Source organism: Equus quagga, chromosome 10 (assembly GCF_021613505.1).
Source record: "Equus quagga isolate Etosha38 chromosome 10, UCLA_HA_Equagga_1.0, whole genome shotgun sequence".
In the NCBI taxonomy this organism is placed as follows: Eukaryota; Metazoa; Chordata; class Mammalia; order Perissodactyla; family Equidae; genus Equus; species Equus quagga.
The window spans coordinates 62,132,137-62,151,767 of NC_060276.1; the positions used below are offsets into that span (position 1 = coordinate 62,132,137).

The window sequence follows — 19,631 nt, forward strand, 5'->3', positions numbered from 1 at the left end:
GCATGTGTTAATCTAACACTAATATATTCCTAGAGGCTATATTAGCCTGGAAACAATCCAAATATCCATCATGAGAACAGATGAATAAATTACAAAATATTCATACAGTGAAATACTCTGCAGCAGTGAAAATAAATGAACTATGGTTATACGCAATAACACAAAAAAGCGAACATTATGATGAGTTACAAAAGCAAGTCAAAGAAGAAAAGCACTGTGATTTCATTTACACAAAGTTCAAAAACATGCAACACAAATATTATTTAAGGATACAAATACTATGGCAAAACTATAAAGAATAAGAGGGAAATTATATATAAATCCGAGACAGCAGTTGCTTCTAAAGAGGGAAGGAAAGGAATGTACTTAGGAAAGGGGTATGCAAGGGAATTTAAAGGGAATGGTAATTTTCTTTCGTTAAATTGGGTGAAAGGCCACAGGTGCTTGCTGCATTGCTTTTGTTTATTCTATACTCACGTTTTACAAATATTGTTTTATAGGTATTCAATATTTAATAAAAACAACTAAAATTTGATGTCTTTCCTTTCTATACTCTCTCTGTAATAAAACAAAGTTTATGATTTTAACAGATTTCAATTCCTTGCTTTTAAGAGCAGTTATAACTGAATATACATATACTTTAAATAGTTCTATACTGTGCTTAAGATAAAAAAATAAAGTAACTTTAAGAAATAAGGTATACAAGAAAAAATATGAGAGCAATTTTTAGAGTCAAAATTAGTTCAGAATTCATAAAAATAAACTTTTTAATCTTCTAAATCGTTAGTAAATCAAGGATATATGCTATTTTTAATTTCTTTTTTATACTTAAGATGGACATCAACAACAAATTTCCTAACTGAACAAATATCTTCATATCTCAATTTTACTAAAAACCTGATCCTATCCTAAGGGTCCCTTTCTTAAGAACTTCTACAATATGCAAAAACACTTTAAAAACACTTTTTAAAACAGGCTTATTCTTAGAGATTACCTACATATAACTAAAAGATCTTGACATAAAACTAGGAAATGCTTAAACTTTATCGTTCTGCTCTACATGTGGATTTATTGAACGAGCTGTGTTAATACCTATTAAGCACCTAGGGAAGAACTTCTTTAAAAATATTTTTTACCTTTATACCAAAAAAAAAGTTCGCAGTGAAATACAATTGTTTATCTAGCATGGAAAGTGATGAAATGATATCTGCCCAGTTTTGTCCATCTCTATAAAAGTAAATCTTGCATCTCAAATATATAGAGTAAGATCAAAAAATAAAAATAATCTTTATACAGTTTCATCTATGGAAGTGTACTTTCCCAGATTGTACTTTCTCAGAACCTTATATTCGAAAAGGTTTGTTTCTCCGCACGGAAGGTTTATCGGTTTATCCTTAGGTAACAGTCTGAAGCCTACCAATCATCGTCAACACAAAAGAGTAAAACAACAGCTTTTAGAAGCATTTTGGTTCAATATGAAACGATCCTAAAGATAAAAAGAAGCTTAGCCAATTATATACTGCTCATTTTCCTCACATACTGAAATTTTAAAGAGAAAAACATTAACGCCGAACTTATAAAATTCCTCAGTAAAATCATTCCTGTTTTTCCCGAAAAGATCTCTTAGCTCTTCCTTAGAATTTCCAAGAGTTTTGAATTGAAATGCAGCAACACTCACGCCAGGGATCTCCTTCCTTCCCAGAAATCGAGAGATGGCGCCTAATAAATTACCATTGGCTATTTTAACACTCACATACAGAACGCCAACCAGTATGCAGTATTTCGATTAACCTCCCCGCCCATTATAGAAAGATGTCGTAGTAATTTTCATATTTTACACCATCTATCATAAAAAATAACTTATTTATTACGATTATATATTGCACAGCAACTTCGCCCCTTGAACCTAGCCTTCCTTTTTTTGTCCTCCCCTTCCAACTAAAACTTTAAGGATCATGAGCCTTTTTAAAATTTGAGCTGAACCTCACAACTCAAAATTACCAACCCCGCTAATCCCTTACGCCCTTAGTTCATACGATTATAGGTTTTTTTAAACAAAGTACTTTAAAAGCCCTATACCTTTTTCCTTCATCCGTAAGACACAAGCTCTGAGAAGAGAAGTGAGGGGCCAAGGATAGAGTGAAATCTGAGGGAAGAGGTGGGGCGGAAGGTTAAAAAGAGTTCAGAGGACGACAAAGGAGAGAAAACCAGGTTAGCTGGGTGAGAAAAACCGTTAGGCATTGGGTTAGACTAGGGTGCACGCGGAGGACACAAGGGGGAGGAGCGTAACCTCTTGCCCTCAAACCCCTCAACGCCCCCCAGCGACTGCAGCCCACCCCAACCGCCTCTCAAAGTGGCAGCCATTTTGGCGTTGCCCCAGCCCCGCCCCTTGGGCGCAGAGGCTCCACCCCCCGGCGGGCCGTGTGCAGAAACGGGAAGTGGGATTGCACACCTAGGAGCCGGGCGGGCTGCGGCTCCAGACTAGGGCGGTGCTCTGAGCACCTTCCCAGGAAAGCCGTGCTGCCACTTCTGGCTGGTGCCTCCCGAGAAAAGTCGTGGGACCATGTCGAATATGGAGAGTATCCTTTCCGGTCTGAAAAGCTGCTGCTAGGGCTAAGGGAAGTGGGAAAGAGCAGGGACTGGGGCCCTGGGAGGCGCCGGGTGGTGGTGGTGACCTTTTAAATTTAGTTGTGGAGGGGTGAGGGCAGTGACGCCGATTGGTAGGCGCCGGCAGCTTGTTTTGTTTTGTTGTTGTTTTTCTGGTGGCCGCCGCCATCCTAGAATCGGGACGTGAGACTGCTTTGGCGAGAGTCAGAGGAGTCGCGGGACTGGTTTGAGCAAGATTCTTGAGCGCGAACCTTCCCTCGTTGAGATGTACTGTCACCTGTCATTTCAGTGAATTTTTCCTGTTCTTAGAAACAGAGAGGGAGTGGTTCGGAAACAGAGACGGCAGGAGTTTGCCAGAGGTTTGGGGCGGAGGTATAGGTTTTGAATGCAATAGCTTTTGTGGAATTTCTTACTTTTTCTGAATGGAGGTGACTGGTAATGAGGTAAAGTGCTTAATACCAGCCCTCCAAACTAAGGTGAGTGTTTGCTTGTTAGTAATCTGATTTAGCACACGAGGAAACTTATAGTTCTCTAAAGCTTTAAAACTTCATCAGTTGCACCTGTGTTCCCACTTAAGCAATGAGTTTGGGGTTAGGAACCAAGCTGTGGGAAGCCCTGAATTGAAGAAGGATGAAATTGTTTTTCACAACTGAAATACCGTCACAGGATTTCCATATCGCTGTAATTCCTCCTTCCAGGAGTTAGGATTATAAAAAGTAGAGTAGCTTGGTATGTTGCCATTGAATAAAACTTGAAACAATGACAACATGTAAGTAATAGTAATTGATTGATAGCTCATGTCGGCTCTTTTACCTTCATTAGTTTGTAAATCTGAAACATGGAAAGACATTTGGTGAGAGGATTAAATTATGCAAGCCATACTGATAATATTGATACATATCCTGTGCTGAGCTGGCCAAGATAAACCAAGAATAAAATGTGAACGCTTGAGGAGGTGCAAATTAGGTCACTTGAACAGAGTGGATGACTAAAAGGCCCAGTTATCACTATGGTTTAAAGGATATAATTTATGGAAGTGTAGTTGTGTTAGATGATTTTTTTTAAAAGCAGCATCATAAAGGAAAGAGCACTGGACTGTGAGTCAGAAGATCCATTTCTAATCCCAGTTCTGCCTCTTAAGAGACATGTGAATTAGGACAACTCATATAGCCTCTGTCATGCAGTATTTACTCATCTGTAAACATACTGACCTGCCAACCTTATAAAGCTGTCGTGAAGATAAAATAAAATGGAAGGGCTTACTAAATTATAAAGTTTTGAACATGCTGTTAAGTATTCAGAAATTTTAGTACAAATTGCTTTCTTTCCCCAGAATTTTTCAGAATTTGAAGTAATAGCTCTAAAATTGCTTTTGTTTCCTATTCTAGTAGTGCAGGTTATTTTTGCTCTACCTAAGCCTACCCTATGTGATTTTCAACATCAAAATAATTGGCTACTAATTTCCTTTCACTGAAAAGTATGTGTGACTGACTATAATTAAAATTAATGGTACTGTTAACAATAGTGTAATACCTAACAAAAATGAACTGTTAACTACCCTTCAGTCTATCAGAGGAAGTAAGGAGGTTTAATTTAATTCATACCATTTGCCGGTGATCCCTTCTTCTGATTTCTTTTTGTAGAATCCAGACCTTTTCCTTGGAATATAGAGGAGGAAAATGACATATAGCTTGAGACCTGTCATACATTAAAAAAAAAACTTGAACTGAAATTTGACTAACATTTATTTGTCACCTATATAAAATGCAAAAATCTCATTGTTGCAGTATATAAGAAGACTAAATGTGCCAACACAGTTGAATTAGCATGGCAGTTGTGACTTCTGTCTTTGGACAGTTAAACACACTGAATTTATCATGGTGGTTTAGATCAAATCTCAGTTCAAAGAACTCGATGGAATGACCAAATTTATTTGTAGTAACATGTTCATGTAGGTGTTTACAAGTACAGAATTAATAGTAATATATGTGCAGTATTAACACAGTATGTTTCAGGAGTAGTGTTTGATTAACTATGGGAGTGAAACAATAGAGAAATAATTAAGGGATACTTCTCTATTCCATGCTCTTTTTTGTTTTTTTGCTTCTCTATGTTTCTACCCTTCTTCTGGCATTCTGTTGGTGTGGACTTAGTTCAAGCATGCTTCATTTCCAGGAAGCTTTCCATGTCATCTTCCTAATCTCCTAACCCACCATCGTCAACAAACCTAGAAACCTGAGAGGACCAGTTCCCACCAGTTCCTACTGTGTGCCCCTTTCCTCATTTGTTTTCGACACCATTTTAGCCTTTTTTCTCACTATTGTAATCATATGTTTACTTATCTCTCTTTTACATTAGACTGTGAATTCCTTGAGGGCGAGGTCTTGATCTTTCATCTTTGAATCTTAATGTGCTTGCACAGCACTCAGCCCATAGTGGACTTGTACAAAATGGGCAAGTGACCTTCTGTTAAGAATTAATTATTAACATATATTGAGTCTGAGTCCCTTCTATGGGCTGAGCAATGCACCCAGGTTGTCGATAGAGAGGGTTACAACACCCATTCCCAACTTCGAGCAACTTTTGATCTAACTGAGCCAGGACACAAGTGAGTGAGGATAAATACATAGCAGTACAAGGTAGCACACACTGAGATGAATGCTAGAGCAGCGATTCTTGATCCCCTGTGTGAACTTATTAAACTCCTTGAAATTGTATGCAAAATTTTGTATGTTAGTATGTGCCTTTTCCTGGGGAAAATGTCTATAGCTGACACCTGTTTCTCCAAGGGATTCTAACTTGAAAAAGGTGGAAAAGTACAGTTGTGCACTGCGTTATGATATTTCAGTCCACAGCAGACCGCATATACAATGGTGATCTCGTAAGATTAGTACCATATAGCCTAGGTGTGTAGTAGGCCATACCATCTAGGTTTGTGCAGGTACTGTAGGAGAGGAAGGAATTTTTCTTTACCGTTCTAGGTTCTTCTGGCTGGTCGAAGAATTAAATTGACAAGAGACAGATTAACAGGAGAAAAATAAAAGTTTAATAACGTGCATACATGGGAGAAACCCAGGAAAACCAAGTAACTGCCAAAATGGCTGAAGCCCTCACTTAAATACCATCCTCAGCTAAAGATAAAAGAAGATTTTGGGCATGGGGAGAGTCAGGGACTTCAAAGGGAAGGAAGACAATTCACAAGTAGATGAAAAGAAGCAAATATTTGGAAAACAAGTGTTTGGCCACATAGAAATAGAAGAACACAGAGGGGAGCCCAACAAACAAGCCTTTATAGGTTCCTCCCTGTCTACCACCTAGTTCATGTTAGACAGGTTTTTTATCTGAGTTCTGTTAGGCGGGGAAGCGGGTGTGGGGGGGGGGGGGGCGTCGTTAATCAAGAAAAACTTTCCAGTCTTTTGTTCCTTAAAACTAATCAGCCTAAAATCATCCATGTTAAAGAGACACATTTTAGGATGTTTAGGATGGCAAATTTTGTTCACCTTCAGTACACTCTGTGATATTCTCACAATGGCAAAATTGCCCAATTCCACATTTCTCAAAAGTATCCCCATTGTTAAATGATGCATGACTGTAATGAAGTAGATAATAGGTACTGTTGACATTCTGAGAGTAGACAAAGGGATGTTGTGAACTGAACTGGTTTCGTTACTTCCTTTTGTAGTCGCTCAGACAGATGAGACTGTTATAGGCAAAGATTGCCAGCTACCTTAAAAAAGTCTACACCCTTATGAATGGCTTGATGTCCTCAAGCAGAACTAATTACATATCAGAGTCTGAGGTTTTGCTAGTATTGACAAATGCATTGTGATTTTTTTTTGACCAACATTAATAATAATTCAAATTTTCTTTTTAAATATCTTTACCTGACCTTAGTCTTGTAATTTATGGCCTGGCTAGCTGGTAGAATATGGTGTCTTACAAGAAGTATTGAGTGTAAAGATTACTTACAGTTCATCATTTGATGCCATTTGAGGACCAAGCCTGAGCCATTCACTATGAAAGTTAAAATGCAAAGAGGAAAATAGGATTTGAGCTTGATTTGAGTTCCTTCTTGTTCTTTTATTCAGCAATTAATCCTCAGTTATCCATCTCTAGGCTTTAGTTTTCATGTCTGTAACATGAAGGAAGTTGACAAGTGATTTCTAAGGTTCCTTTCAATTCTGATGATTTCCCTGTATTTCTGGGATGCCAGACTCTACCTCCCAGAAATATGCAAGGGATCATCAAGACGCTGCGAGCTGAAAAGGGGAAAGTTGGATGCATAATGCCATTTCTTCTCATCAAATGTATGAGTAAACAATCTATAGTATTGGTACCACTGCTTTATTCTGGGGCAGGCAGATGCTAGTGAACATTTTTATTTCCTTCCTCTAACCTCTATTTTCAACTTCTACTTCTCTGTGCCCAAAAGGTTGCATAATCCTACTGTTGTCACTTGGAATCAAATAGCTTTCTGCCCTACTGTGTTTGGGTAACTTTCACTTAGTGTTGCTCCACCTACTTCAGAGAGGCAGTCAGAACATGAAATTTCTACTATGAAATTCTACTAGTAAGCTAATAACAATTTTCCTTGAGGAAGCAGATTGAAATCTTAAAACAAGGCTTCCTTCTGTATCCATAATGAATATGTTGAGCCCTGATGCTTATGTATTTATATTTCAAAGCAATAATCTATTAAGACATAGTCTTTTGCCTGTCAGCACTGTAATTGCAAATAAATTAAATCACATAGAATGTTTTAAAGAGACAATGGGACTTTTTATTCCTTGACTAACCATATTGCCCAATTAAGATAGGTGACTTAGCAAAGTCATGAGATGGTAATGACAATTTATTGAACATCTACTATGTGCCAAACTTTGTGGTGGGGATTCTGTATATGTTATCTCAGACCCTCAAGACAACACTAGAAGACAGGTGGTAGTACCCTAATTTTGTAGAAGAGGAAATTAGAGCTAAGAAAGCCACAGAGCTTGTAATTACAGGGTAAAAGATCTGGGCTTGGCTCCAAAGTCTCCGTTGTGTTCACTTTTCCACAGTGCCTCCAGAACTTACAGCGCAATTCACTTATGTTTGATGGAGTCCTAGGGTTGTGCAGAGCTACTTTTTCTATATATTGGCATTCCGCTTGAGGTTTTGCTTCAAAGAGAGTTTGAAAAACCATGAATCTACACAATCACCTTTGGGAAAGCCTGAAGATTGTCTTGAAGACAACTCTGGTTCATAGATATTTCATATTAAAAGGTACATCTGTATGATGTAATGTTTTAAATGTTTAGAAAATTTTAATTTTGTAGAATTGGAAGATGGGATATTAATACTTTCTGAAAATTAGAAATGATTGGATATTCAGATGATTCATTGATTTCCTTATTTATCAATCCCAAGGGCCAAATGAGTTATTTTTTTGTGTGTGTGCTTTTGCGTGGATTTTGGCAGGAGGAGGGAAACCTGTTGTCGTTAATGGAGATCTTTGAGACCAGTTTCTCAGTCAGTGTTACTGTTTTTGTTAGCCAGCAAGCTAGCATTGTGGTGTGTGTGAAACCTCATGGGGATTAAGAGGAAGATGGTAGGGAGAGGAAGAAGGGTATACTAGGCAAAGGAACTGTGTGTAAAGACAGCCAGATAACTTGCGGAGGCCAACATCCCTGAAGCAGAAGGTGCTGGAGCCTGCGATCACCCAGCACCTAGTCTAGGGACTTATGCATCATTCTGTACGTGTTAATAAGTATTACTGTTCAGTCTTTCTAAACTTTCAGTCCAGCAAACATGAAGTATTTCAGTCATTTCCTTTTCAGGGGGCAAAGAAAAACAAATGCCTTCTTAATGACAGCCACTTAGCAAAATTCAATTTATGATCAGTCAGTGAAGGAGATTATTCTGCCAGTGTTATTTTTCCAAATAGAAAAATACTCCAGGGATTTATAGCCAACTAAAGTATCTAAAATATTGCACAATATATCAATTCTATTCCGTAGCTCAATTTAGTAGTTGAATTGATGTCGTTGTTTTCCACAACAACAATCAATTTCCCCACTTCAATATAGAGGGTATTCACTTATTGTAGCATACACAGAGTGTGATGATTTGAATAGCAGACAACTGAATTTAAGAATTTCTTACTCTAGTCGTAGAAAGTACCCAAGAGTTAGAGGCAAGGTTTTAGACCCAAGGATGTTTTGATTTCTGGCCTAGAACAAGAGATTCATCATCAGAGAAACACTAGTGTTACAGGTTGCCTGGGCTAAATAGACACGTGAATATATTTGATGGCGATAGTCTAAGATAGGTAGTCATCTGTGGATTCATGTGCTTATACTTATTTGTACTAAACTGTTGGTGGTCTTGTCTGTCTGCTATATTCTAGTTTAAGGTTGAGGTTAGGGAATTCATCTCCTTATTTCTGAACTTTTAGAGCTGTTTAGAATAGGACCTGGTAAAAATTCGTATGGCCTTAATGTACATCTAGCCTCATGATAGGTAAGATTTCTTAAATTGAAAAGAACTTGTAGAGTGTGTGTGTGCACGTGCATTTTCTGCTTCTATGGGACTGAATTGTTAACTCTGAATTTATTAAAACAAGTGTAATAATAGGGTTGTAGTTGTCAGAACTGCTAGTGATTATGATTTAGTCAATATTCTCATGCTTTATTTCACTCATTGTTGCATTGTATTAAGTGCTTTTCATAGTTAAAGTATTCCTCCTGGAGACTAAAAGTAAATTATTTTTTAAATTATATGAGTTACTTTAAAATTTAGTTTATAAGTACTCAAGAGTATAAAGTTTCAGACCGTTTTCTAAGCCCCATGTACTTTCAAAGAGAAAATACTACTGACATGAACTTAAAAATAAATAATTTTTTTATGCAGGAAAATAACTGTTTACATAGAGCTCCTTTCCAAAAAGAAATATTTAAAAAAATGCCTTATTCCTCATTCTTAGGTACTTTTATACTTTAAGGTGTGAGCATTTTAAACAATAACCATTCTATATACTGGGTAGATGAGAAAATTCCTGTACACAGGGAAACGGGTTTTGATTTGAGTTGCCATTTGTTTTCATATTCAAATCAGCATTCACACTTCTCTAAATTTTAGAAAGGCAATAAGGAACATATGCCGTATATTGCATTATATCTTGGTGGCTTGTGGCAGCACCTCATAATCGCACGCGTTAATATTCCTACACTAAAACGTGAAGATGAAGTGGGATAAATTAAAGACTATATCTAACTTATTGAGATCAGGTTTTGTCATCAAATTTGTTCTAGTCACGTCATGTTTTGCTAACAAATATTATATATAACTTTCAGTTTTCAGAACTTTTTGGATTTTGGAACTGTGGATAAGAGATCATGGATGTATATGTGTATAGATATATATCTGCAACAGAAACATTCTAATATGTATGTGTATCATAAGAATCAAATAGAGATCCGTGGCCTCTTATCATGTTACTTTTGATAGCAACAGAAACATTCCAATATTTCAGTTGTCCTGTGGAAGAGGATACTGAATCAGTGGTTTCTAAACCTAAATGTGCATAAAAATCACCTGGTGAGCTTTTAAAAAGCTACAGATTTCTGAGACTCATGCCAGATCTACCAAACTGAAAATTCCAGAGATTGAGTCCAGAACTTTGTATTTTTTAGGAGCTTTATTGGTAATTGTGATACTACTGGTGTGTGATGAAGTTTCAAAATCAAGTCCGAATGAGAAAAATAAAAAGGGACAATGTAAAACGTATTTTTTCAAAGCTAAATGTATTCAATTTTAAAAGCTTCCCTTTATTCTGAGACTCTCCTTCCTACATTTTTGGTGTTGGTATATTCTTTGTTTTAATTATACCAGACCATGAAATTAAAAAAGTTTGGGATCTGCTGTGACATTAGTTTTCTAACTCTTAGCAACAGAGCTCTTTTTTTCTTTATGAAATCTTATTTGGAATCGTGATATATAACAAATAACATTGTATTAGTATAAACTTATTTATAAGCTTAAATGTATAATTGAGTCCTCTTGGCCAATATCAGTGGTGCTTTTTTCCTAATATGTCATGTACCACTGCGAAACACTTTTCTACTAGAATTCAGTTACTTAAAGCTTTTGAGAACTGCTGTTCAGCACTGCATTAGGCTGATAATATAAGGATGATTAGGACTCATCCTTATTCTCAGGGTGTCCATGGTCTAGTTGAAGAATCGGACATGCAAACAAAGGGTTATAATGAAGTAAAGGACATGATATATAAAGTAACATGGGAATACAGAGTAAGTAGCTACTGACACCATAACCTACAAATTAGTGTTTCTACAGGGTATACTCAAAGTTTAGGAACAGAATTTATGAAAACAGTCTTGGACAGCAGCTATTTTATATTAAATTTAAAGCACAAGCATGTTCAAGTATACACATTCCTAACAGTATTTTCCATATACTAGTATTATTTAATACATGATTTTGTTCTTTTTCTTTTAATTTTCAAACAGCCTTCCTTTTTAAAAATTCAAAGATACCATCTTATGAACAAGAACTGTAAACTCTTAAATTAATATAACCTTTTATTTGAAATGACTTTTTTAAATCATGTAACTTTAATCCCCATCAACCCCCAAAAAGCACAAAAAAGAATAACATATCATTTACCTACCACTGGGCTTAAGAAATAAAATATTACTGACTCAAGTTCCTTCTTGCCCCACCACACACAAACGCTGTGTGAAAGTTCATATTTATCATGTCTATTTCTTTATATTTTACCACATACATGTACATTCTTAACATATAGTTGTATCTTGCATATTTTCCAATTTTATATATGTGGTATCATATTGCCATTTTCATTTCTATTCAACATGATGTGTGGGATTCATTCATTATGTCGTTTTCATTTTCACTTCTGTATAGTTTTTCATTGTAGAAATATCCCACAATTTACCCATTCTGTTAATGATGAACATTTAAGTGGTTCCTTTTTTTTCTGTAATTACAAACAATACTGCTAATGATCCTTCTTTTACAGATGTACCTCGTTTTATTGCCCTTTGCTTTATTTTGCTTCTCAGATACTGCATTTTTTTTGAGGTAACATTGATGTATAACATTGTATAAATTTCAGGCATACATCATTATATTTTGCCTTTTGTACAGACTACATCGTGTTCCCCACCAAGAGTCTAGTTGCCGTCTGTCACGATACAAATGTACTTCTTTACCCTTCTTGCCTCCCACTTACCCTCTAGTAAGGAACAATCTGTTCTCTGTTTTTATCTTCCACCTATGAGTGAAATGATCCAGTATTTATCTGTCTCCATTTAACTAATTTCACTTAGCATAATACCCTCAGGGTCCATCCGTGTCATCACAAATGGCAAGATTTCATCTGTTTTAATGTCTGAGTAATAGTCCATTTTGTATGTATATGTATACCACGTCTTCTTTATCCATTCTTCCTGTTGATGGGCACTTAGGTTGTTTCCATGTGTTGGCTTTTGTGAATAATGCTGCAGTGAACATAGGGGTGTGTAATCTTTTCAAGTTAGTGTTTTCATGTTCTTTGGATAAATACCCAGAAGTGGAGTAGCTGGATCACGTGGTAGTTCTATTTTTAATTTTCTGAGGAGTCTTCATATGTTTTCCATAGTAGCTCACGAATTTACATTTCCACCAGCGGTGTATGAGGGTTCTCTTTTCTCCGCATCCTCTCCAACGCTTATTGTTTCTTGACTTTTAAGTAATAGCCATTCTAATGGGTATTCTGAGGGGATTGTGGTTTGTATTTGCATGTCCCTAATAATTATGTTGAACATCTTTTCATCTGCCTGTTGCCGTCTGTATATCTTCTTTGGAAAAGTGTCTGTTCTGATCCTTTGCCTATTTTTTAAGTTACATTGAGTTTTTGTTGTTGAATTTTATTCTTTATATATTTTGGATATTAACCCCTTATCAGATATACGATGTGAAAATACCTTCTCCCAGTGAAATGTTGCCTTTTCATTTTGTTGATGGTTTCCTTTGCTGTACAGAAGCCTTTTAGTTTCATGTAGTCCCCCATTTGTTTATTTTTGCTTTTGTTTGTCTTGCCTGAGGAGACATGGTATTCAAAAAAATACTGCTAAGACCAATGCCAAAGAGCATACTGCCTCTGTTTTCTCCTAGGAGTTTTATGATTTCAGGTCTCCCATTTAAGTCTTTAATCCATGTAGACTTAATTTTTGTGTATGGTGTAAGATAATGGTATACTTTCATTCTTTTGCATGTGGCTGTCCAGTTTTCTCAACACCATTTATTGAAGAGACTTCCCTTTCTCCATTGTATGTTCTTGGCTCCTTTGTCAAAAATTAACTGTCCATAAATTTGTGGTGGTATTGCTGGACTCTCAATTCTGTTGCATCGATCTGTGTGTCTGTTTTTCTGCCAGCACCATGCTGTTTTGATTACTGTAGCTTTGTAGTATATTTTGAAATCAGGGAGTGTGATACCTCCAGCTTTGTTCTTTTTTCTCAGGACTCCTTTGTCTATTTCAGAGTCTTTTTGTTCCATATAAATTTTAGGATTCTTTGTTCTATTTCCATGAAAAATGGCATTGGAATTTTGATAGGTATTGCATTGAATCTGTAGATTGCTTTACGTAATATGGACATTTTAACTATGTTAATTCTTCTAATCCATCAGCATTGAATATCTTTCCATTTCTTTGTGTAGTCTTTGATTTCTTTCATCAGTGTCTTATAGTTTTCAGTGTATAGGTTTTTCACCTCCATGGTTAAGTTTATTCCTAGGTATTTTATTCTTTTTGTTGTGATTGTAAATGGGACTGTATTCTTGATTTCTGTTTCTGCAAGTTTGTTGTTAGTGTATAAAAATGCAACTGATTTTTGTTTGTTGATTTTGTATGCTGCAACTTTATTGTGTTCATTAACTTTAATAGTTTTTTGGTGTATTATTTAGGTTTTCTATATATAACATCATGTCATCTGCAAAAAGTGACAGTTGCACTTCTTTCTTTCTAATTTGGATAACTTTTGTTTCTTTTTCCTCCTAATTTCTCTGGCTAGGACTTCCAATACTGTGTTGAATAAGAGTGGCAAGAGTGGACATGCTTGTTTTTTTCTTGTTCTTGGGGAGATAACTTTCAGTTGTTCACCATTGAGTATGATGATAGCTGTGCATTTGTCATATATGACCTTTATTATGTTGAGATATTTTCTTTCTATACCCATTTCACTGAGAGATTTTATCATAAATGGTGCTGAGTCTTGTCCAATGCTTTCTCTCCATCTATTGAGATCAAGTGATTTTTATTCTTCATTTTGTTAATGTGGTATACCAATATGTTGATTGATTTGCAGATGCTGAACTATCCTTGTTTCCCCGGGATAAATCCCACTTGATCATGGTGTATGATCCTTTTAAAGTATTGTTGTATTCGATTTGCTAATATTTCGTTGAGCATTTTTGCATCTATGTTCATCAGAGATATTGGCCTGTAATTTTCTTTTTTTGTGTTGTCCTTGTCTGGTTTTGGTGTCAGAGTAGTGTTGGCCTTGTAAAGTGAGTTAGGAAGTGTCCCCTCCTCTTCAATTTTTGAAAGAGTTTGAGGTGTATAGGTATTAGATATTCTTTGAATGTTTGGTAGAATTCACCAAGGAAGCAGTCTGGTTCTGGACTTTTATTTTGTGAGAGGTTTTTGATTAGTGTTTCAATGTCCTTACAAGTTATCATTCTATTCAGATTCTCTATTTCTTCTTGATTCAGTTCTGGGAGGTTGTATGATTCTAAGAATTTATCCATTTCTTCTAGCGTATCCAATTTGTTGGCATATAGCATTTCATAGTATTCTCTTATCCTTTGCATTTCTGTGCTATCCATTGTCATTCTCCTCTTTTGTTTCTGATTTTGTTTGAGCCTTCTCTCTCTTTCTTACTGAATCTAGCTAAAGTTTATCAATTTTATCTTTTCAAAGAACCAGCTCTTAGTTTCAGTGATCCTTTCTGTTGTCTTCTTAGTCTCTATTTTATTTATTTCTCCTCTAATTTTTATTATTTCCTTCCTTATACTGACTTTGGGCTTTGTTCTTCTTTTTTGTAGTTCTTTTAGGTATAGTGTAAGTTTGTTTGAAATTTTTCCTGTTTCTTAAGGAAGGCCTGTATTGCTATAAATTTCTCTCTTAGTACTGCTTTTGCTGCATCCCATAAGTTTTGATATGTTGTGTTTTCATTTTCATTTGTCTCCAGGTGTTTTTTGATTCCTCCTTTGATTTCTTCATTAACCCCATAGTTGTTCAGTAGCATGTTGTTTAGTGTTCACATATTTGTGACTTTTCCAGCCTCCTTCTTGTAGTTGTTTTTGTAGTTCTTAACATCATTGTGGGAAAAGATGCTTGATATAGTTTCAGTCTTCTGTAATTTATTGGGACTTGTTTTGCTTCACAGCATGTGGTCCTTCTTTGAGAATGTTCCCTGAGCACTTGGGAAGAATATGTATTCTGCTTTTGGATGGAATGTTATATGAACCTATTAAATTCATCTTGTCTAATGTTTCATTTAAGGTTGATGTTTCCTCATTGACTTTCTGTCTGAATGATCTATCCGTTGATGTAAGTAGGATACTAAGGTCCCCTGCTATTATTGTGTTGCTGTCAATTTCTCCATTTAGGTCTATTAATAATTACTTTATATATTTTGGTGCTCCTGTATTAGGTACATATATATTAGTAAATGTTATGTCTTCTTGATGGATTGTCCCCTTTGTTATTATATAACGTCCATCTTTGTATCTTATTAACTTTTTTGGCTTGAAGTCTGTTTTGTGTGATATAAGTACAGCTATATCAGCTTTCTTTTGGTTGCCATTTGCTTGGAATATCATTGTCCATCCCTTCACGCTGTGCCGTTTGTCTTTAGAGTTGAGATGGATCTCTTGGAGGCAGCGTATTTTGATGTCTTGCTTTTTAAACTATCCAGCTACTCTGTGTCTTTTGTTTGGTGAATTTAATACATTTACATTGAGGGTGATTATTGATGTATAAGGCCTTACTGCTGCCATTTTATCTTCTGTTTTTTGATTGCTCTGTATTTTCATTGGTTCTTTTTTTCTTGTGTTTCTGTCTGCCGTTTCAGTTTGGTGGTTTTCTGTGATGTGCTTCTCAGTTTCCTCTTTTTTTATGTTTTGTGACTCTGCTCTGAATTTTTGTTTTGTGGTTACCATGAGGTTTGTATAAAAGATCTCATAGATGAGATAGTTCTTTTTCTGCTGATAGCATCTTATCTTCATTTGCCTATACAGGGTCCATCCTTTTCCTCTTGTATATGTTTTTGTTGTCACAAATTATCCCCTCTTGTATTGTGAGTTATTTATCAAATTGAAGTGGTTATAGTTATTATTAATGCTTCCTTTCCCCTTAACCTTTATATTATAATTAAGTTTATACTATTCTATTCTCATACAGATTTGCAGTTTTCTGATTCTATTTTCACTTGCTCAAAGCTTTGTATACCTTTGCCTTTTCAAGTAGGAAGGCTCCTTTCAACACTTTTCATAAGGTACGTCTAGTGGCGATGATCTCTCTCTGCTTTTGTTTGTCTGGGAAAGCCTTTATTTCTCCTTTATATCTGATAGATATTCTTGCTGGATAGAGTATTCTTGGCTGACAGTTTTTATCTTTCAATATTTGGCATATATCTTTTCACTCTCTACAAGGCCTGTTGGGTTTCTCCTTAGAAATCTGCTCATATCCTACTTGGAATTCCATTGTAGGTTATTGTCTTTTTCTCCCTCACTACTTTTAATTTTATGTCTTTGTCATTGATATTTGATAGTTTTTTTTATCATGTGTTTTTGCGAATGTCTTTTTTGCTTTGGGATATTTGGATGTTTATTAGCTTCATTGATTTGTATCTCTAGTTCCTTCCCCAGGTTTGAAAAGTTCTCAGCTATTGTTTCTTTAAATAATCTCTCTGCACCCTTCTCTCTCTCTTCTCCTTCTGGGATACCCATTTCCCTTATATTGCCTTTTGTAATGGAGTCAGATAATTCTCATAGAATTTTTACATTTTTTTTAAGTCTCGGTTCTCTCTCTTTTACCTGCATCATCATTTCTATGTTTCTATCTTTGAGCTCGCTAATTCTCTCTTGCATATGATCTGCTCTATTTCCAATGCTTTCTAATGCATTCTTCATTTCACTTATTTAGTTCTTCAGCTCCAGAATTTCTTTGGTTCTTTCTTAGAATTTCAATCTTTTTGGTAACGTATTCCTCCTGTTGAATGATTTTATTCTTGGGCTCATTCAACTGCCTTTTGAGTGTTCTTGTAGCTTGTTAAGTGTTTTTTTATGACAGTTGTTTGAATTCTTCAGTTAGATCACCATCTTCCGTGACTTTATGTTTTGTTTCTAGAAAATTGTTTTCTTTTTTTAGCCATGATACCATGGCTTTTTGTGATGCTTACTGAGTTATTCCTCTGCCAGTGCATGTGTTGTCACAAACATAGTTTTAATTTAGGTGTACTTTGTTTTGCTTGAAACTTTTCAATTGCTTGGAGATTAGAAGCCTTTTTTTGTTTTTCACTAGGTAGCACCATAGTGCTAGTTTTTGGTTTCTCTTGGCTGAGCTACCTCTGTCTATATTTGAGGATCTACATGTTCTACCCTCCACGACATCTATTTAGGGTATCACCAGTACTCTTATTGTTGTTACCTTTGCTTCATGGGTCTCTGATTCCTTGCTGTTGATGGTTTTGCCATCACTGGCTTTGCCACCAGGGGCACAGGGATGGCTCACACCTCAGCTGTGTCCTGGGTCACCTGAGTTGGGAGCTCCACTGCTGTGGTGAGGGGAGTGAGAAGGTGAGGAGTGAGCCTTGTATGTTGCACACTGTCTCAGGTGTTACCTGTTACCTTGTGGTCATATGCACCACTGCGGTTGGGATGTCAGGGTTCTGTATGCACCTCTCCTGCTGCTACTAGGCTCTGAGCTGAAGCTGGGGGGCCTGGGATCACGGGGCTTTGCTTCCACTGCTGCTCTGCTTCCCACGTCCTCAGGTTCTGCTGCAGCTAGCTGGCTAGAGTCACACACGTGTGCCTCTGCTGCCACCCACTGAGTTCTCTGGGGCTGGGGGTTGCTGTTTAAGCTACCACAGCTGTCATCCAGGATCCTGGGCTCTGCCTCTGCTATTCCCGTATTTAGCCTCCTCTGTGTGCTCCGATTCACCCACCTTTGTATGTACCAATGTGTGATCTTTTTGGGGTCCTGTTGTATTGTGCACTGTAGGCTTTTTTGGATTATGGATTTTTTTTCACTGTAGATTGAAGGGAAGAGACAAAAGGATTCTCTTACGCCTCCATGATGATCCAGATAATGCATTTTTTTACAAGACCCTCCACCAGCAAAAAGATTGATTCCCAGAAGGCTCAGGTGATGGTTAGCATTTTTTAGCCAGAAAGTATTTTTTAATTAAGGTATGTATGTTCTTTTGGATGTAATGCTACTGCACACTTAATAGACTATACTATAGGGTAAACATAACTTCTATATGCAGTAGGAAACCAAAATATTCGTGTGACTTTATTGCAGTGGTTTTGAACTGAATCTGCACTATCTCTGAGGTATGCCTGTACATATTTCCTCTGTCAACTGGGGACAATTTCTTTAGGATATATACCTAGGAGTGGGATTTCTGGGTTGGAGAATATGTGTACTTTTAATTATCTGTGTAGACATTTACCTACATAGATGATACATTCTGTATTGTCAGAAAGTAATGATGCTTTGATGATTTCTATTATAATCCATGTACCTTTTATTTCTTTTTTCTTTTTTTTTTTTTTTTTTGAGGAACATTAGCCCTGAGCTAACATCTGCTGCCAATCCTTCTCTTTTTGCTGAGGAAGACTGGCCCTGAGCTAACATCTCTGCCCATCTTCCTCCACTTTATATGTGGGATGCCTACCACATGGCTTGCCAAGCGGTGCCATCTCCACACCTGGGACCCAAACTGGCGAACCCTGAGCCGCCGAAGCAGAACCTGTGCACTTAACCGCTCTGCCACCGGGCTGGCCCCTATTTCTTTTTTCATTTCTTACCATGCTTGCTAGGACTCTAGAAGAACAGTTCATGAAACAACAAACAGAAAAAACCTATGGCAGGATCATTTTCTTGTTACTGATTTTTAAAGGAATTCTAATATTCTAATATTCACTATTAAGGATGGTGTTTGCTATAGATTTTTGATAAATACATGTTTTTTGAGGTTAAGAAAGTTTTTTCCATTCCTAGTTTGCTAGAAGTTTAAACCATTCTTCTGAATGTTGGTTTGATGAAACCATCGAATATTGGATTTTATTTAATGTTTTTTCTTTATGTATTGAGATTGTCATCTGTGTTTTCTTTAATATTCTAATATGGTTAAAATACATGGATGGGGGCCGGCCTGGTGGCATAGTGGTTAAGCTTGCACGTTTTTGGTTTGGATCCCGGCCATGGACTTACACACCACTTATCAAGCCATGCTGTGGCAAGTGTCCCACGTATAAAGTAGAGGAAGATGGGCACAGATGTTGGCTGAGGGCCAATCTTCCTCAGCAAAAAGAGGAGAATTGGCATCAGATGTTATCTCAGGGCCTATCTTCCTCAAAAAATAACAAGATAGTTTTTTTTAATATTAAACCATCCTTGCATTTCTAGGATAAACCCATCATGAATATGAGGTACCTGTAATATTTGCTTAATTGCTCATTTTTACATGTTATTTATAAGTGAATTTGGTCTGTGTTTGCCCATTCACATATAGTATCCTTTTTTGATTTGGGTATCAAAGTTGAGAAGTCTTCCTTCTGTTTTCTATTGTTTGGAAGAGTTTGCATAAGATAGGTATTACTTTTTTTTCAATAATTGATGCAGTGTACCAGTAAAACCATCTGGGCCTGTGGCTGTTGTTTATTAATTAATTTATGTTAAAATGTTTTAACATTGAGTCAAGAATTTAGATTATTTACTTTTTAAT

The 19,631-nt window shown here is 36.4% G+C and overlaps 1 protein-coding gene across 1 annotated transcript in view; it reads left to right on the plus strand.

Annotated features, from left to right (window-relative positions):
• Positions 1-2,445: 2,445 nt before the first annotated feature.
• Positions 2,446-19,631, plus strand: part of CHMP1B (charged multivesicular body protein 1B) — a 44,177-nt gene continuing 26,991 nt past the window's right edge. The window contains exon 1 of the mRNA XM_046674046.1: positions 2,446-2,579. Coding sequence (XP_046530002.1) covers positions 2,564-2,579 — 16 coding nt within the window. The 5' untranslated portion in view covers positions 2,446-2,563. The remainder of the gene's footprint in view (positions 2,580-19,631) is intronic.